The sequence below is a fragment of the Serinus canaria genome, chromosome 1A, assembly GCF_022539315.1.
Source record: "Serinus canaria isolate serCan28SL12 chromosome 1A, serCan2020, whole genome shotgun sequence".
In the NCBI taxonomy this organism is placed as follows: domain Eukaryota; kingdom Metazoa; phylum Chordata; class Aves; order Passeriformes; family Fringillidae; genus Serinus; species Serinus canaria.
In genome coordinates, this window is record NC_066314.1 from 8,825,017 (window position 1) to 8,846,161 (window position 21,145).

Consider the following 21,145-nt stretch of genomic DNA (forward strand, 5'->3'; position numbering starts at 1 on the left):
ATTTTCTCTGTCCTAGTAGTTCATATATTTTATTCTTCTTGAACAGATCTGTCCTCTCCCATCCATGTATCCTGCTATTACATTTATTAGCATTTCATTATATTATTGTTCTGGGTTCTTTTCAGTTTGCTGGCATACAGACATGTCTTATTAAATCTTTCTCTCCAGATATTATTATCTCTGGTTGACTACCAATTTTTTCTTGAGTGCATTATTGTCAAATGCATATATTAGTTTTCATTTTCCTGTCTTTGTGATTCTTTTACTGTAAAAAACAATGAGAATTATAAAGACTTAACATGACTTTAATGCTTCCTCCTATTAAAATAGTGCAATTGTTAATGTCTAAAATGCACCTTGCATAATCCTAAATGATTATATGCATGAGATCTTAATTACAGAGAACTTTATTCCCTAATTAATGTATTCCAGACATCTGTAGTTTTGATGTATAAAAACCTAGTTATTGCCATGGATATATTTTAAGTCACACATGCAAAAAAGAGATGAAGTTTTCTGGTACTTGTTAGCAGTGTAAGAGGTAGCTGCTTGGCACTTTTAAATCTGATGCTGTTCATCATCACAGTGCTTTGATCAGGCTTTTATATGTTTTAAATACTGCCCAATCCTACAGGCATCTATTCAGAGAAATAATTTTATGACATATATAGATGCCCTCAGGTTCCAGACTCAGAGACATCTAAAATGTAAGAAGGAGAAGCTACTGTGCAAAGCACATAAAAGGGGGAAAAATGTAAAAAGCAGATCTTTTTCTTTAAAGTGAGGAAGTGTATACAGCTAGACTCTTTTTACCCTGATCCACTTAGGAGCATGCTGTTTAACGACACTAAGTGATAATGTACTTAAATGGTTAATGCAAGGGTTGATCCTCCTCTAAAACTGAGCTGGGAACAAAAGCTGAAATGACTTTTTGAAGGGGAGGGACAGGAGGAATTCTGACCCATCTCCTGGCGTTTTACAACGTGAAACCACAAAGCAATTGAGGAATCAGTGCACGGCACGTGGATTAAAAGGCTTCCTAGAAGCAGCCAGGACTGTGCATTGCCTAAACCCTCCCTGAACTTTCCCAGTGAATACAGCAGCCTGACAGCCCGGCTTCCCGCTGGGTGGATCCTGCAACTCCAGGAGGGAATGGCACTTCTTGTTTTTAATTAGCAAAGGTGAAAGGTGAATTAAAACTAGCTGTTTGGCAAGTCAGAGCAAGGGGCTGACTTCTGAGGAGCACCAAGGAGGAGGGTGCTTTCTCCTTTTTTCCGTGTTTTTTTTTTTTTTTTTTTTTCCCTCCCACCCTCCTTCTCTGAATGAATTGCCTTGCAGGAGGGACTGAAAATACAGCTTCTTCCTGAATCCACTGGCAGAGTTACTAAAGACAGCTCAAGACACAACACTGCAGAGTAACGCCTTGGAATGTCCTTGCACTTTATAAACAATTGTCCTAGGGAGGGAATATTTTTACATGACATTTGCACAGCTTGACAAATGGCTAGCTGAGGCTGTGTGCTGCTCTGATGAACGCTGAATTTCCCACAGAGGCACCCCCCAAACTGACCAAAGAGAGAGATCTAACTGCACTGGCAAAGTGGAAGTTGGAGCCTTAAAAACACCCCAGCAAAACAGCAAACAAACAGCAGCACTTCAGTGAAGAGAGCAAGAAATTTCTCTTGGGCAGGATGGCATCTGCTCAGGACCTTCTAATCCTGGCACTGTATGGCTTGTTACTCGAGCCACCGGCTGGATGTCACGCAGCAGATACGAGGCAGCCGAGGTTACGTCTGTCACATAAAGGTAGGTCAGTGTGTCAGGTTTTTAAAGACTTTCTACTCTGCAAGTTCATTGCCTGCACTGAATGTATTGCATCAGGATTAAATTATGGTCCTTTGATAGACTAAAATGGTCCTGGTCAAAAATCTTGTGAATTGTTTCCTTGTGCTAAACTGCACCCTGGATTAAGTTTGCTGAATTCTGGAAGACTTAAGGTACTTGCAGTGATGATTTTAGACTACTGAAATGTTCTTCTACCTGAAAGTGTGTTAGATTTGCACGTCATTCTCTCTTACTCTCCATGCTGTAAGAAGGCTGTCAGGTCTCTTATTAAGAGGGAAAGAAATGGAGAAGATAACCTGAAATTATTGCTGAATAAATGTGCATCATGTAACCCTTGAACAATTAAATGTCTGCTTTGCTTTTAGAATTCTATCTGTCTACAAATATAGCTAAGGCAAAAGGACTGAATTCCTGTGCAACCATATGATTCATTTTCTAAACTAGCAAGTGTCATCACACTATAATTAAAATGAGTACCTGCCAGTGTAAGTCTGCTTGCTGTTCAACTGAGTTACCCAAAGGAAAAATGTTATTTTTTCTGACATATTTATGTTGAATACTTGGAACTTTTATTTTTGCTTAAAATTATTTAAGTCCCAGCTACCTGAATGCTGAACCATTCTTCCTTATCTCCCTCAGTGTCTCTGTTCTGGATTGCATGTGATTTAAACTCTTCCCTGTGATTTGGGTTTAATCCTGTGTATATATAAAATACCTGTGCACAGCCATGGTATTTCAGTTCTCTGTAGATTTGTACATTGTATACTTAGACACGTATGAGAGATGGTCATTGTAATCAGAGAAAGAAATGTAATTGTGCAAGATAAAGTGATGATTGACCAATCAGTAGTGTTTGGACATTACCTCTCTGGTACAGATTAAAGCAAAATGCTTTTTTTGCTGACATGGGTGGGAATGAGCAAATTTCAATTACTCAAGAACATTTCAGTGGTTATGCAAGTAATAACTAAGCTGCATCAGTGTGAAGTGCATTAGAATACCTATTTTAAGAATGGTTAAGTTTTAAGAATTATCAACATCTAGAGATCCATGTGTATACAGCTTTACTCCTAACAAGGTTTAATTGTGTTTTATATAGCAAGCTGAATTACCAATTATAAGGAAGGGAGAAGCTGAATAGGATAATTGGTCTGAAAGTCTTGCTAGGAAGCTATAAGAAATGGGGCTTGCTTTTATAGGGCTATGAAATGTTTTAGAGAAAGAAGTATTTTTCATGGAAATCTGTCCTGTAAGTAAACAATTAATTGCTCTGAATCAAATAAATTATCTGACCCCTTTTAACATATAAACCACTTTTCTTTTAGCCAATGGTTCAGAGTACAGTAGGAATGAGTGCCAAATGCTGATTGTATAATCCTTTCACATCTCTTACTGTTGAAAATGTGCATTTGAATATTGATTTATTTCTAGATGTAACTGCTAGGGCTCTAATTGTTACTGACATTTGTTTGCTTCTGATGGGGTAAGTGGGATGAGAAAAGCACAGTAAATGAGACAAGTAGACCAAGTGTTATGTTGGTTCAGGACTTTGGCTTAGCTGAAAATTTTGGCAAGCTCCCCACTATGGTGCTGTGACTATTAACTGCTTCTCTGCTCACTTGTAGTAGTAATTGCTTTCCTATGGTTGGAACTAGTGTACATTTCACTGCATACTACTTCTCTTTTCAGCAGTGAGCCAGCAATTTGGCCATAACACATCATAACTCTGATATCTTCAAAGAGATCTTAAAGCATCCATTTCCCACAGAGGGCCAAACCTTACCTGCCTGATGGCAGATCCCTCAGATCCAACAACACAGAAAGATCTGTCCTCATAAATTCCCTACCATAGTCACACACATCACCATGTTCTATTTCACCTTGTACAATACCCTATCACATTTTTCTCCCTTAGGAAATGGGGCTGATTTTACAGGCAGCTTTGCAGTCAGGGAGTGCCTGGCCACATATGCCCAGCCAAGGGTTGGAAGTGGCATACCTGCCTGCCACCCTGGGAACAGCCACTGCACCTCCCAGCCAGAAGAATGTAGCGACCAAGCACGAAGACAATGAGCAAATGTCACTGCTGTCCTCACTAATCAAACAGGAGCAGCAGGAGGGACCCTGATCTGAATTGCATTTGCTCCAGAGAAAGGCTGCTGTGGGTACCAGAGAGCTTGGGGAAGTCACAAAGAGGTGGTTGTGCACCCTCTGTATGAAGGTGCCACAGCCTGTCCTGTGAGTTGCTGCTGTGGCACAGAGGATGAAGCCTGAATGTGTAAATTTTCAGTGTGGAGTAGCTGCAGCCTCAGATAAAAAATTCCCTGGAAAGACCCTGCAGCATGGAAGTCAGCAGGCCTGCTGACTGCCTCCCTTTGGAACTGCAGATGTTGGTGGCTGATTGGGATTCAGGCCCTTGCAAGATAGGTCAGTGCTGACTGGAATGTTAAGAGCTTCTATGACTAGTAAGATGAGGTTATGGACATCAGATTTTTTTTTGTTGTTGTTATGGAAGAATATTTAAAACCAGTCCATTTTAAAGTCTTGTTTCCATTCAGTCAAGAGAATGCTTGCACGAATTAGAGTGTCCTTTGATTGTTAACAATTCACAAATTATCTCTTTAAATCACTTCAAAGTGGTGCTCAGTGAAAGTGAGTTAGTGGCCTGACAGTGAAGGGGAACCTTTTGCTCTCACAGCAAACCAGACCTTCACCTGCAGTGCACACATGTCTCCAAACCCACAGCAACAAGATCAGGTCCTAACCCTTGCAGAGGGGTCTCCTGATGGATAGGAATACCACAATCCCCCTGCCAATTAAGGGATATGTTGTGCAACCCCTGTTTGACTCCATGGCCATTTACTCTGCTTCAGTGGGAGTTAATGAAAGTCTTGCATTCATGAACTCCTGCTAAACCTGTCAAGTCAATGCAAACTGTAATGGTGATTTTTGCTGAGGCAGGTGATGGTCTTAACTCACAGTAAGATCAAATGTGAATTTTGCTATTTCTTTATCAGATGTGACTTGATCCTATAACCACCTAGCAGTCACTTTATGGTTCTAACTTCATTTTTAGTAAGTTGAGATTGGTTTATATCCAGAACTTAAAGGTGTTTTCCTTAAACCATCATCTTGCATCCATTAGGAAATTTATACTGCAATCAGTACCCCTTGTAGCATTAGTGTAATGATTGCACTAAAGGTCAGTGTTTGAAGATAACCAGCCAAGACCTGTGTACTCCAATAGCTTCACGTTGATTTGTAGAGATAACATGTGTTATAGCTTGTTAATATTGCAGAGGAATAAATTTCTGCATTATTAACTTATAGGTTGACAACTTCATTTAAAAATCATTAGCTCATTTTACATACAGTACAGACTCTGGCTAATGAGGTGTTAATGGCAGCCAAGCTTCAGCCCCTATTCTTTATAGGCTGCTGGTTAAATTCTTTCCCAGTATCCCACAGTTTGAGTTCTCGCAATGGGAAATATACAATTAAGGTGAAATCAGCACACACTGTGTGTTAAAAAGAAACTATTTACATTACAGATTGAAATGGATTGGGTTTCCAGAGGACAGGAGGGATATATTTTTATAAGCCTAACAGAGCTACACTGGAAGCATGTGGGCCTGAAAGGCACATGAAGGACATAATTGTCTAATTCAAGCATTATGCATGGTTTTATTTGTATTTCTAATTGGTTTGGTGTGGATTTTTTTCCTAGTTCATAATCATGGTAAAGAACAAAGGTAATACAGTATGAAAATGAGATGTTGAGCCTTTAGAGTGGTCTGTACAGTTCTGTTGCAGTGATGGGGTCTGGTGCAGTTACGTGCAGGAATTTGCACATCTTGAGGCATCTGTGTTCTGTTTTACCCACTACTTTCTCTTGAGTGGCTTGAGGGGTCTTGGCATTACCTGACCTCAGGTTGTGTAGCTATGCACTGGACACTGCTCTTGTCTGGAAAAAGTGTGGTTAAGAAGCAGCTGTACCTGCCTTACCCTTTGAAATATGTCTTTTTTACCTGTTGTTGGAACAGCTTGCGACTTTCTACAGTAGAGTCAAGCTGCAGCAGGCAGAAGGAGCAGACTGAACTTAGAAGGAAATCATCTGGGTTAAAAAAATGTTTCCTCCAAGCACAAATATTTCAAATAGTAACATACTAATAAGGGAGAACGAAATGTTGCAGACAAAAACTGATACTCTCCATGTTCATAGTCAGATTATATTATGTAAAATGTGTAATATAAAACATTTAATGTAAAAGAACTTAGTTTTTTTAGGGATGACTAGTCATTCTGAAGGGCTGCTGAGGTCTGTTACAGCAGAAAAAATGTTTCATTGCCATTTGCAGGAACTGCAGTTTCAGCACACCTACTTTAGCTTTCCTGATATTTGCAATTTAGAATCTATTTTAATTAAGACTAAGAGTTTCACCATGTTTATCCATATCTTACTCTGCTTTCTAGCTAGAGGGCAGTAAAATTTACTCAGGGGCTAACAACTACATTGAGTAACAAAAATGTAGGGCATATTTAGACTGTCATTTCCAAATTCTAAAGTAAGCAAATATGTTTAATCAAAGTATAGTATTTTAAATTAGTAATCACCTGGCCACGTAAATCATGGCTAATTAATGACTAGCCACATAACCCAAAGCTGAATCATGACTGGTTCAATTTCATACATGAAAATGTTTTCTATTTCTCACAGCTTTCACTGGTTTTGAATGACTAGGAAAGAACAGTTTTCCTACCAAAGCAAATTCAAATTCAATAAAGATGTTAATTCATGCTTGATACAAATCACCTTGACCTTGTACCAAGATAAGGAACTGTCTTGTGGTCTTTGTTTATATATAGTCCAGAGAGGTCTATGTACAAAGAAAGTAGAGGATATTATATATGTATTCACACACACACATATATACACATAAATATATATATATATATATATATATCTGTAAAATATGTGTGTGTGTATATAACAGATTGAAGTTTTTGTATTTCTTACATTGAATTAAAGAGCAGTAAAATTCCAGGGGTTTAGAAACTAATGATTTATTTAATGGCTCCACACATAAATGTGCTTGGGTATAAGGGCTGATAACCAGAATTAGGAGTGTTTGGAAAAAACATGTGACAAGTAATATTTTATAATTCTTGAGGCCACAGAGAACTCAATGTCAGCTTAGAAATATCTTAGGCAAAGATGCACAAGCATCTCTAGGCTACTTAAGAGGCAGAGAGGAGAGCTTTTGCACCTCCCACTGGATAGGCAACTGATTGTCCACCAACATTTAGGACAAGATTTAGGTTTATTATCTATCTATATCACAAAGGGTGACTGCTAGGAAGTTCTGGAGTGCTTACAAGTAATCCTAGAGTGCCTTGCTCACTGAGACAGGAATTTTTTTGGCAGAGAATTTATGCTAGTTCCTTTCATAACTGCATTTTGTTGACAAAGGCTGCTGTAAGTAGTGCTGTAGCAGAGCTCTGAGGTGATAAGTGCCACGCCAGGGATGCAAGGAGCAGACGGTTTGCAGCCTAACATCAATCACTTTCCTCTTCCTGCTTTAAAGAACTAAGCACTATCTGAAGGTGCAAGACCAGAATATCCTGCATGTTGCTGCTTCTCTGCAGCTAACTCCCTGCTTTCAAAGCGATAACACCATCTGCTATTTTAAACTCTTCATCAGATATCGTACTCATCATTATTTCACTGAAAGCAGGCGTTACATTTTGCTTAAATGAAGAGAGGATTAATGTTATTTACATGATTTACAGGATGGTGTGCAAGGGTGAGCATCTGTGTCAGGCCTTTTGAAAAACTTTTGATCAATAAATATACTGAAAGTGTGCAATGAAAATTTATATATTATTAAAACTCTTGCCCGGGTTTTCTTCTTGTAGCCAGGCAAATGTGATGAAGTTATAGCATGCAGACAGTGTAATTACAAAAATCACCATTTCTTGTAGAAATTCATAGCCTGTAGGGATAACGATAACAATCTTTGTTTTACAGGGGAAAAAAAGCCCTCTTGAGTATACTATTTAAAATGTTTTGTGTTGGTTAGTTAATGTTTGGCATTTATTTAAATCAGTTAAGGATTCAGAATTAAACATGAAAGAGCATGTTGAAAAAGAATGAAAATATTGTATTATAAAAATATGTAGTACTTTAGCCATAATTTCTAACTCCTCTTAAGAAAGGACTTAAATAATTTTGAAGAAACAATATTTGAGAAGTTTTAAAAATAAACTCCATCTTTAAATTGGTGAAAAATTTAAAGTGTCATCACCAAGATTCAGTTTGAAGAACTGAATCTACTGAGCCTACTGTATATATTAAAACAAAGGAAACCATTATGATTCTCTCAGAACACAACTTTAAAACCAATATATTTATCTCACATTGACAAATTCCATTTTTCCCTTGATCTTTGTTCTTCTGATCACCCTCAAGGCTACAAATTCTTAGTTTGGAAGAGAGATTTCTTCTTGTTAAGGATTTTAATTGAAAGCTGACTTCAATGTGCTTTTCCTCTAAGCATTTTTTTCTTTGTTTAAGCTATAAATTGATATGCTTTCACTCATGCTGCATCCCCTTGGCAAACTGTTTTATAGCAGTCTAAAGACTATTTTTTTCCCTTTTCAAAACAATGTAAAGCAGGAATGTACCATCATAGATACCATCATATATTCAGTTTTTTCTTATCCTGTGATGATTTTCATGCTTAGAAAAATCACCCAAGCAAAAGTATTTCAAGATAAATTTTATTTGGTGTTTTTTGGTGGTTTTTTTTTTTTTTTCCATTTTTTAAGACACAATGTTACAAACAAAAGGAGTGGTTTCTCTGGTTTGTCTCAGGGGTTCTTTGTGCATTTTGATGCTAGACCTCTTCAAAGGATTTTTAAATTGCAGCACATTACAATCAAGCCTCCAAATGCACTGTTTAGCTGCCCTGCTCTTGGTGAATGTATAATCTTAGTGACAAATCTTTGTTCCTCTTCTAGTCTACTCATTCTTATTTTACCTGAAATTTAGGGAACCTTCAGAATGTAATGGCATGTCAAAGGTTCCTTTTACAGTTTTTGTGCAAGTATGTACAGGAGGTCTGCAACCACAGAGTTGTCTAAGGGATGCCTGCCAAACATCTTGGCCCTGGCATGACACCCAGCCTGTGTGTGCAGCCAATAGCTGCAAAACTTGATTCATTCATGTAGCTGCAAAATAATTTTTGATGAAATAAAAGTTGAATCTCATCTTTAAATTACTTTTTATTAGTCTCAGGTGAAAGCAGAGAATTGGCAGTTGTTTATGCCATGTCTTTCTACCTTGTCTCGTTCGAGTACCTGGTGTGCTTTATTGCCTCTTCTGTCCATCAGAGTCTGCTCAACTCCTATTAAAAGTCAACAAGAGTCCTCCAGTTACATGTAATGATCTGAGATTTGTTGCTGAATGCAGTGTTGTGTTTCAGACTGAAACTTCATTTGCCCTGTGGAAGTGCCAACCCTCTCCCTGTAAACTCCACCAGAGCAGCACCAATTCTGTGTACCAGGAAGCAGCAATACTCCATCGTGCTGTCTTTGCTTTCCCATGGGGAAGCACAGAGCCATAGCACTCTCTGTACCTCACCTGCCTGCTACTGATTGGCTCTTGGTACTCAGCCCTCCAGTATCAAGGAAGGGATTCTAAACTGGTTTTGTCAACTTCTGCACATTACAAAGTCAATGTGAAAGAAATCTTCTAATGGTCAAATGGCAAAGCTTGGTTTTGCATATACATGTAACATTCCAAAATTGTATTACCATTCTTGGTTGAATTTTCATATCAGAAGTTCCTAATTGTGAAAGAAACTTTCTAGTCAAGGAAGACTATATGAGAAACATGAGACTTGTCTGCTTTGTGGGATCTATTGCAATATAGTTCAAAGGATCTTTATGAATATTTAATGTGAAAATACAGAAAAAAATTAAAGGCCGAAAATTTCATTAATGAAAAATAAAAAAAAAACAACAGCCTAAACTCAACCAAAAAATGTCTAGTAGCCAAAAATGGGAGAAAGACAAAAATATCACTGACAGCTTCTCCTGTTTCTTTGGCCTGAGCAAAAGATGTTCATTATTTATAAGAATTTGATGACAGGCAATATACAGTTCTCTTCAGACTGTGATTTGGCAGGAATAGATAGGAAAAAAGTTTGTTTATGGTCCTTGTGAAATCATGTTGCTAGCATTTTTACTACATCAGTAATGAAGAATTTCAGGTTTTAGGAGATTTGCTTGTTCAGCATTTGCAGTTTATCTTCTCTACTTTTTTAAAAATCCCCAAAAATATATTTATATACAAACATAAATTCTCAACCCATGCTAGTCTCCTTTAACATGATTATGGGTCTTTTTTTTTTTTTTTCCCCCAAAAAATCATTCTCTAAACCAAGGGACTAGTGCTTGGAAGACAGGCATTCAGTGAAAGAAGATTTAACTCCTCTTCACATCCTTAATGTATCTGTTCTCTACTTCTGTGTTTATTTTCATCTAAAGGATTCCTGACTTCATACTGTGAAGCAATTGAAGCTTCTGTGGGGAGTCAAACAATGGGGTTTTTACTGTTGCTAAGTTTGCTTTATAAGCTCTTTCTTAAAACACATTTGTTTAATAGGCCTAGTAAAGTGGTGAATGCAGCTGTAAATACATCTTTTATTTGTTGATGTGCAATAAACATCACAAGGATTTTGGTCTTTTCTTATTCTGATCTTCCTCACACTGGTGAAAGGAAATGGTACAAAATAAATGAAAAGTGCCTTAAACTGATTGCAGAAAACAACAGACCCCACATACCTAAGGGTTACTACCTTGTTTCTCTTTTAACAGATGGTTTCTCCCAGCAGTGTTACTAAAACATAATAATAGCAAAATAATAGGTTTCTTGATGGGAGGGAACTATTCCAGATAGCACTATTCACTGGGGTCATCACTAAAGGTCATTTTTCATCCAGAAAGCTAAAGGTTAGCAAGTGTTGCCCAATTCCACGAGCTCCTGCAATTCTTTATTTATGATTAAGCTAAGTGCTCTCCTGTGGGTGTGTGGTAAAAGCCAAAAGTAAAGGAAAATAAGCCCATTCCATTATATATTAAATATTTCATCTTGGTTGATTGAGAATGGTATGATGCAAAGCTTGAAAGTATGTGCTGTCTGGGAGCCCAGAAAGACATAAGCTGTCTTTGAGAGATCTTGTTCTTATTAATGTTGTTGCTGAGAAAATGTCGTGTCTTTACGTGCCCGTGTTTACACGCAGTAAGTCATTATTCTCTCTTCTCTGCTTATCTTAGGCATGGCCATGTCCTCCTGCATATTTTCAGGTTACACAAGCATCTGGGATAGCAGTCATTTCTAAACACACTGCTGAGAAGGTGCTAAAGTATTCAGCAGGTTCAGCACTTATTATAGCTCATAACCAGGCTGTAAACAGTCTCAAGCACTTTACTGATTCCATAGTATTCCTTGTTGAGTGACTGCAGCTTCTGTGGTTTAACACTCAAGCTCTGCAGTGGGTTATTTCATTTCTAGAAGAATTGAGTTTTCGTAAATAAAATGCTTCACATTTAGAAGTCAAAGTTACAGTAAAGAGTGTTTCTCCAACAATGTCTCTGAATGCAGTATACTGTGCTTAAATTCTGCTGCTAAATATATGAAACCTTTATTACAAAAACAGAACACTTAATACAAAAATTGAGCAGAGAGCTTATTTCACTAATTACAATAGCAAACCTCCCATAAACTTTTGTGACTACAAAGCTGACAGGGTATTCCTGGTTCCTGATCTTACTCTCTGAAAGAAGTGATCCATTCTGTCATTGTGTTTCACCTGGAGGTGTATTTCTATCTCTATTGAATTTAGAGAAAGAATAGTGGTCAGCTTAAACCAGAGTCCTTTCATTTCAATAAAAGGAAGTAAGATGAATTTGGGAAGAATGTCTGATAGGTCTAGCATGTTACACCTGCAAGGGTAAAACCCTTTGTCTCAGAATGACTTAGTGCAGAGTTTACAAGCTGCACTACTATTGCCTTGATAAACTAGAAGTGAAGATATTATTCCTAAGTAGATCTGATTGATCTAATAATGGCCTGGAAGAAGAGGATGGAGGTGTAGTCATTTGAGGAGTGTAAGCTGCTCCCAGAGCTGCTGGACACAATTGCCTCTGGTCCACAGTAATGACTGATGTGCTCTGCACCTGCTTCCATGCACAATATGCTGATTTAGATTAAGCATGACATGCTTAGGTTAAGCAGCTTTCAGAACAGTTTAAACTAAGTTGTTGTACTTTTGTATGAAATAAGTGAGCCACTCACAGCTGTCTGCCAGAGCTCAGCTACTCCTTCCCAAAGAAGCAGTAAAAAACTGCTGGAGGTTAGATACAAACTAAATTATTTCCACTGCACACAAAGTGGCCTTTAAGACTGCATGCTAAAGCTTTGGTTCTATAAGTATTTGGCCTTATGTGTGCACTTTTAATTATACAAATTGCTTCTTTGATTGGAAGTTAAGTTGGGGTTTCTTTGCAAGATCAAAATCTATGGCATGGATTCTTTGAGGCCGTCCCTGTAGTGTGATCCATTAAGATCAATGACAAAAGTTGTTCAATTTTGCCCATACCCCAGGCATTACAAAGCAACTTTAAACTTTGAAAAATCTGATTTATGTGTAAAATTTCACTTTCTATTTTATTTTCCAGTTAAACACTTATGGAAAATCTTGAGAATTACAACTTACTGCCCTCCTCTGTCATAAGGAAAATGGTATTTCCAGAAGATGCTTCTTTGAGGCTTTTATGGAGCACTGTAATATGTGTGGGTACATGTCATTTAGAATTGTGGAAGAAATTTTATAAGTGCTGTATGTGGTCTCTGTAATTTTCTTGACATGGAACAAGCCCTTGCTTTCTTAGAAAATGTAACATATTACTTCATACTGTCAGGCTAATGGATTTTTTTGCTTTTCTGTGGTTTCACATTTACTACTTTAATGTGTAATAGTACTAAAATCCTTGAGCTGTAAAATTAGATGTCTTGGCTGTTGAAAACTCCTTGTACTTTTAATTTAAGAGTAAAACAAAGCAAAAAAAGTACAGCATGGAGATTTGAAAATAGTAATAACTAGTGTTTGTACATTCTTGTGAAACAGTTCCTGAAGTGTGCTGTGAATTTGATAGCAGCATAGAAATGCTTTACCTTGGGATTGTTGAAATATAACAGAGATATTGACATTTCCTGATATCTGACACCAGTGCCTGGGAGAGATGCAGGACCCATGGGGAAAATCTGAGAGTTAAACTTGTCGTGTCTTAGCATGTTTTAGATTTTAAATGTTCTATACTATAAATTAAAGTGCAGAAAGTAGGTTTCTAACCTATGATGAAAAGGTGCTCCAGAGATTTCTGAATTACTCATACATTATATGCAGGACTGTAGCCTGGCTTCAGCCTTGTTGGAGTGGTTTGGCCTCTGCATTCAGCTTTTCACAGCATGGTGATAAGTTTCTATAGGTGTTGATTTCTGTGAGAATTTTGTCTCCGTGGTTTTGCTTTGTAAGTGTTTGGTCCTTCAGTCTTCAAGGTCTGCTTTTGCCAGGCATTTCAATTTAATGGCAGAGGTTAGCTGTTACAGCATCCACCTGAGCACCATAATTATGGTTGCAAACACATCACAGTAGCACAGGGAGAGAACATGTTTCTGTTGGCATCTCGAGTCCTGCAGTTGGTTTCACAGGAATTGTAACAATGCTGATACTGCTTACTCACTACAGAATTGTTTACAGACATTTAAAAATGCATTTGAGAGCACTAGAATCTGGAGGTAGATCCTGAGAGCAGGTTCCATAATTGGATTTTAAAGCCTTGCTGATCTTAATGCTGTTGATTGGACAAGACTTGCTTTTAACCCATCAGGTCCTAACCTAAACATATACTGACTTTTAATCCTTAGAAAGACCTCACACCTGCTGAAAATGTAGAAGATTAACCCAAATAAAGACCTCACAACTGATGGTTGGTTTCTATCTTGGATGGTGAAATCCAGAGATCTGATATGGTGGTTATAGAAGTTATAGTATCTATGAAACTTGTCTTTAAACCAAATATTTTTATAATTAAACTATTTATTGTTTGGAAGCCAAAGCCTTTTATTTCACTGAGAGGTTTTTTTGTTGGGTTTATTTGATCACCAATAGTGTCTGATCACCAATTAGATTTGAGAAATCTGGATTCCTTTGAAATTTTATGGAAAACTTTCAGCAAGCTCCTGGGATGTAGTTAAGTCTTGCTAAACCTCATAATTTGCTTTCCAGTAGAAATATACAACCTACATGGAGACTAAAGCTTCTTTCCAAGTACCTATTGTTTTATCTCAAGAGAATGAAATACCTTTGAGTAGTGTGACACTGGCAATAAGGCAGATGAACATGCCTCAATAGCAGGCTATCATTAAAGAAGATAAACTTGGAAATGAAAGATGTATTCTATACTCCCATGTCCTTATATCACATGTTCCTTGGGGTTTTTTTTCCTGTTCTTTCCTCTACTGAAGTAGTCTGAGATGTTATTTTCTTTATCACTAGCTTTTTTAATATCTTCACTTTTTATTAAACCACTTAATTCTTCCAAAGTCAAACTCACTTTTCCTCATCTCTAATGTTTTCCTGCTGCAGATAGAAGGGCTATAGCAACTGTATCTCTCTCATGGAACCTTCCACAGTATTTCTTCAACTCTTTTGATTCATTAAACACTTATTTGGTTTTCTAGGTGGGCCAGAACCAACAGAGGTATGATTGTTTCTGCATGGACTTCTGGACCAGTTAGTTTGCATGTGCTAATTGACAGTTAATTGGCCTGCTAATTGTATTAGTTGTCTAATGATTTTGTTCTCCTTTTTTAAGGAACTAATGGAGTATTTCTATTTCTTAGCTGCTGACTTTGAGGAAACTTGGAAAAACTTGATGTTTTTTAGACTGCCCATACTGTTCACTCTTTTCCCACAGAATTTAAAATTGGTCAGTGGGATCTCATGTGTTATAGGGAACAAGGATTTTGTCACCAATTGGCAGAGTGCTCCAGAACACCTGATTTTCTAAAGAAACTAGATCACAAGGCAATCAAATAATTTTTACTGTGATAAATTGTTCCTATCTTTTGGTCCTTCCAAACTAATAATTCTGTAGAGAAGTCAGATAACTACTGACATTTCAATGGCAACATAATTATCTTTTCCAATAGTTCCTATGGAAATTTCAGTCTCCTGTGTTGCAGGTAGCTGTTCCTATGAAATCTACATGATAGCTAGTCATGATTTAGCCTAGTGGTATTTTCTTATTTAATGAATTAAAGGCACTAAATCTGTATTCTTAAGGATTAGGAGAATTAAAATTAATAAAAACATGGGGATTTTTTTTGAAGTTTTTTGGCAGTGACTTGAAGAGAGTGGAATAAATGAGTACTTGTAAGCTATTTTCTGTGCTGCTACTTGCTTTCAAATGGGTTAGAATTACTATCCTAGTCCTTTCCTCTAGGATTTTGACATGCTTTTATTCCCAGGAGAGTGTTGGTGATGTTCATACATGTGGAGATTTCTGGAGTAAGAATATTAAAGCCAAGGAATGATGAAAGTGTCCCAGATCAATATAATGCTAAAGGAAAAGAACATTTGGAAAAAAAGGCCACATAAATTCTAAATGACTGAAAGATGAGAGTCCTCACTAGATAAACATTTGCACTGGATGTTTAGAGAAAACCATATAACTGAGGTAGTGAGATGGGCCTTCATCTGCCCTAAATCAAACCCACTATATCAGTACTGGCAATCTTTTCCCAAATGATTTGCTAACATGAAAATTTCAAGAAAAGGAGGATCAGGCTGGCAGTTGAAAAGTGCATTAAATAAGCAAGCTAAAACCTACAATCTGTGGGTATCTGAGCACATTCTACTTTAGGAGTAATAACAAAAAAAGCATTCTGTATTTACTTTGTATTATCTTAGATGGTGTCATTCTCAGCTCAGACTGATAAACTAGTAATAAATTGTTATATGCTTTGCTAACAAGCAGGGTTTTTTTACCTGTAATCTCTAAAGTTTTTAAGTGAAGCATTTTATTTAAAGTGTTTTGAGGTACTAAGTTAGATAAATTAACCTTTTTCCTTGCATTGATTGTGCTGTAAATGCATTCCAAAAATTGTAGTGTGCTGATGAAACCAAATTTTTCCTTAAGCTGCTGCCATTTGTTCTTTTGTAATGTTTATCTAGATACTGTTAATTAATTTCAATTTTACAGATAGTTTAGGAATGCTAAAAGGAGCCTTGTCCCATCTCAGTTGTCAGAAACAGTAGCAATGTTTTGAAAAAGTAAATGGCTGTTGTCTTTCAGTTTTAGACTCCACAATGATGCTTAGTTTTGGTCACAGATAAGGATTTAATACAGAAATTTCATATGAACTGGTCTAGTGATGACTGCCATTTTTATAAATTGAGATACAACATTTTTCTTTGAAGTCCCAGGTTTTGAAATTAGAGGTTCTTAAGAATAAGTCATAGTTTTTGAAAATTATAGTGTTCAGCATTGCATAAAATTCTTGGAAACAATATTTTTTCAATGTTTCAAATATTGAAAAAAATGCAAAGTAAATTGAAAGAGTTTTGCATTTATTTCTAGAAATATTACATGCTTTTTTGGAAAATCTCATCTGCCATTATAAGAGATCCCAAGTTGGCAAAATTCTTTTTATTTTTTGGATGAATGTGAGTTAGTACTACAAAACTTAATACAATATCAATGACTTTAAATGATGCTCTTTCTCTAGGAAAGAGGTTTATCATCATTACTTGAAACAAGTATGTCTTGAAAAATTATTTTATTAAATTATTATGATGAAGAACAAAGCAAATGTTCAGTTGCTCATTTATTCTAAAGTTGCATTGGTGGCATGGATCCTTCTGTAGAGAACTTCCCTGGTTTGGGGTTTGTCTACAGATTCTTCAGATTTGATGTTAACTTTGCAATTCACACATGCAGGGCTCAAGAACAGTTTCCAGTGGTTTACCAAATCATATGGCATCTAAATGCACATTTCCAGCCTGCTGAAAATATAAATTAAACTAACTTCACAGCATTGTTGGTCATTTGAGGCTAAAATTTCTTGATTCAGAGGCATTCATGCTAAATTGTTACCTCATCATAACTTGGTCAAGTATCAAATACCCCTCAGTTCATGTTCATGACTGATTCTCTTCTATTGGCCTCAATGGAATATTTGTTTCTTTTGAAAAAGTTTTTGCTTAATGCAAAAAAAGAGTCCAAGACTCTTTTTACTCTGCTGGTGGAGTTTTTAAAATTCATTTTCCTGTTTCTTAAAGGTCCAGAAATAGTTATGATTAGTATCATGTGTTTATGTAGCTTCCAGCTAGTAATACAAGGATTTAAGTTAACTATATATTATATGGGTCCAGTTATTTTTTGGTATAACTTTCATTTCTGTTTTGGTTTCAACTCTCTTCTGAAATGTCATATCTTAGGTTATTTTTTTTAAATATGTTATTTTATATTATTGCTGCTCTAAGAGAACTAAATTTAATTCTGGTTTGATCACTTTTACTTAATATCTGAAGTATTATTTTTTTTCTATTTTTGATTAAAACTTCCTTTTTATATGTTCCAAAACAAGCCATTCCAAGAAGGAATCATTCAACATGCAAAATAGAATTTCCTTTGATGTTTTCTTTATTATGCCAGATAATTAACAAAAAAGATGTCCAAGATATGTTTTAATATCTCATTTTCTTTTCTGTATCATCACTAATCTTAGCCAAGACCATGCCTTTAGCATTCTCTCCAGTGGAAATAGTAGTAGAAGTATCTTTATAGCTCTGTTTGTGTACATTAATTTAAGATATAAATGTGCTTCTCATATTTTAGAATACACATAATTTATTTCAACAATTACATTAGATATAGGTTCTTTTTTGTATACCCTGGAAGTGTTTCCACCCATTCTTTGGGGTGTATTCCTCTTTCTCAATTTTGGGAGCTCTGGATGAAGAAATGCTTAAAGATTTTTACAAAAAGAGGAGTTTCTTTATTGTTTGGGTTTTTTGGGTTTTTTTTGAAGCTGAAAAAACTACTGAAAATGCAGAAAGCAACAGTTAAATTTTCATCTCAAGGTATAGGATTTAGTTGTGCCAGGGGAGGTTTATGTTGGATATTAGGAAAAGGTTCCACACGGAAAGGGTTGTCAAGCATTGAATCAGGCTGCCTAGAGAAGTGCATAGATGGAGTCTTTAGATTTAGTGGTGGGTTGGCAGTGCTGGGTTTGTGGTTGGACTCAAGGATCTCAGGGGCCTTTTCCAACATAAATGTTTCTATGATTCTATGTTTTGTGATGTTTGAAAAGACACGGGCCCACCATTTCTTTCAACTCTGTCAATCTGGTCCTAATCCCATTCAGAAAATAATGTATCTTCTGTAGGAGAGAATGGATTTTATTTGTCTCTTGATAGACAATTGGGATGCAGAATTTAAGGTTGCTTTTCTCCTTTTTTTTTTTCTTTTTTTTCTTTTTTCTAAGAAGTCCTGGAGAATAGCAGAAACTAGAGGCAGATTTCAAGTTCTTCTTGCTATAAAATGGTCAGATACCTGTTTATTATATTCTTTTTCTATCTTTCTATTAAATACAAAACCCAGAATTAAACTGACATCTAGGTTTGGTATAAAAATAAATATTCCTTTATTCCCAGTTTTCTCATTCTCCTTTCTGGTGCTTACACTATAACTTTTATTTAATAAGGTCCTGCTAAGGTAATGACTGGCAATGGGCTTTAACTGCCTTGCTTTGACACTTTTTCATTTATAACTTTTTCTGTGGTGCTCAGGTTGTTATAGGAAGTTGGAAACTGTATTCTGAACTGTGTTCTGTAGCCTGTACTGATGTCTGGAAAACGGTAACTCCTGGTAGTCCTTCTAAACCACACACATGTTTTAAGGTTACTTTTGGTTTTGTGGAGCAGGATTTTAATAAGAATTGACAATGGCAATGAGAACAGAGACATCAAATTGTCATTCAACTGCAGAAGACATCAAAAACTCTGACTGGTGTGCGTTTCAGAGCAGCAGCAGTTGTAATGCTCTTAACCTAAGGAGAAAACTCTACAAATTTTCTGGAAAATTGTCTATTATTTAAAACATTTAATCTGAGAGTACAACATGTTTGCTGGCAGTGGAACTGTGTGTGTAACTTTTGGCTTCCAAAGCTGTCAACCTTTTTCAGAGATGCGCTTTACTTTTTTATTTGCTCCTTTAGATTTCCACTGCAACTTGGAAAAAGTCTAAATAATTTTAGTAGCAATAAGTTCTGTGTTAACTCTGAGACATGGACAACCAATGACAGAATTCATAGTTGAAATGATTCAACTTTTGATCCAAGAAAAATGTCTCAATCTGCAATAAATTCTTGGGTAAAATGTATATGACTAAGTTACTAGACTATATTTCTGATGTACTGTTCCAGCTATCCAGAGTTTAATAACAGATGAAACTTTCTTCTATTCTTGGATAATCTGGAAAAAGAGGGACATAACTATACAGAACAACAGATCATTCATGACTTCTGAATAAGTGGTGTGTTTTTGTTTTTCTAAGCTGAGCATTTCTAAATTGAATATCCTTTTGTGTTTGTTGTCTGTGTTACAAACATAGATTCCCTTGGTTAAAGATTTTTAATGATGACTGATGATATAAGAATATGTGGAATTTGTTCTGAGTTGTTAAAATCAGTGCATAATGAATTCAGAAATATCTAATGAATAATTTATGGTATTCTATGTAATTTTAAGTTTAACTTGTCTCCCAGATGTTGATCAATAGTTCTAGAAAAATATTCTATAGAAAAAGGGGAACAGAAAGGGCAAGACCTTCCTATTTAAATATACATCCCAATTGTCCTAATTATTGTAGGCATTAAGGCCAATCTTGAACAAGATTTTAGCCATATATCACATGAGGAAGCTCAAGTTCAGCATATCCTCAGAATGTGCGTTTGGGACTTCTGTGAACATATCCTCTGACGTTTTTAGTGCTTCAGGTCGCTGAGTCTCTTGTGATTTTTTCCACATTTTGAGGCAGCTTTGGGTTTGGAAGCTGAATTAGTTTTGTTTTCACTGCATCCTAACTGCAAAATCAGGGCAGAACTAGTTCACATACCACAGCCCAAACTGGGCTTTCCACTTCATTTACAGTTCTCCTAAGCTTAGCCCAAGGTTTCTTGTGTGAATGAGAACCTGGGAAAAGCCCACATTAACACTAGTGAAGAAGCATAAAGTGTGATCCTTTCAAATGTTCCCTCTTTCTTTCTGTTCACAATTAATTATCTTGGAGGTGTTAGAAACATGCTGGTGAATTTGTATTGTTTGGGAACTTGAGCTGATTTTAGACCGTGGTGGTTACTAATAATATTTGTGTAAAATATTCCATTTTAATTCATTAAGTAATTTTCCAGATTTATATGCACCCACACCCTGTTTTTTGGTTGTTTATGATTCTTCAGTACATTTGAACTGCTGCTGCTGTAGTGATTTGCTCTTAGTACTATTGCTGGACTTAAAAGGGTTATTCTGTGAGCACCCTCTGAAAAATTTCAGGGGGGCAGGATGAAAGGAAAAGGAGAAAATTATTTCATCATGTTTCTTCTCCATCCCCCTAAAAAAAACCCCACAAACCAGGGCAAACACCTCTAAAAAAACCACAGGAGTTGGCTTCAGGATGGTACAGATTAATGTGCTGAAATTGGGTAAGTAAGGAAGTGACACACTTCCTCTGGCATGATTTTATAATATTGCCTCACCAGGCCTGCCCTTACTGCCATCACCCACATGCTACAGCCAGAATGATGGTGGGCATATTATTCACAGGTTGTTGTGAGAATCTGGAGTGTTCTTATTATTTACAGGTCAAGTCAACACAGTAGAAAGTCAGAGAGCAGAAACTAAAGGTTCAGTCAAAGTTGATAATCTGCCTACTCTGACCTGTTTATGGTGTATTTTTAAATGCTGTCCTATGTTGCAGTTACAGACATATATCCACTGAAGAAATGGGTGATCTTCCTGTTCCTTAAGATCTTCAATCAGTGGAACAGCTGGGGTATTTTCCTCATCAGGACACTCTTAATCTAACTGAAATACTAATTGTCATGCTGTGAGATCACAATCCTACATCTGAGGTGGAGATGTAACACCTGAGCTACCTGCAGAAAAGA

At 36.5% G+C, this 21,145-nt stretch overlaps 1 protein-coding gene across 1 annotated transcript in view; it reads left to right on the forward strand.

The window, feature by feature from the left end:
* The first annotated feature begins 998 nt into the window (after positions 1–998).
* Positions 999–21,145, forward strand: part of SEMA3E (semaphorin 3E) — a 129,629-nt gene continuing 109,482 nt past the window's right edge. The window contains exon 1 of the mRNA XM_009086867.4: positions 999–1,806. Coding sequence (XP_009085115.1) covers positions 1,692–1,806 — 115 coding nt within the window. The 5' untranslated portion in view covers positions 999–1,691. The remainder of the gene's footprint in view (positions 1,807–21,145) is intronic.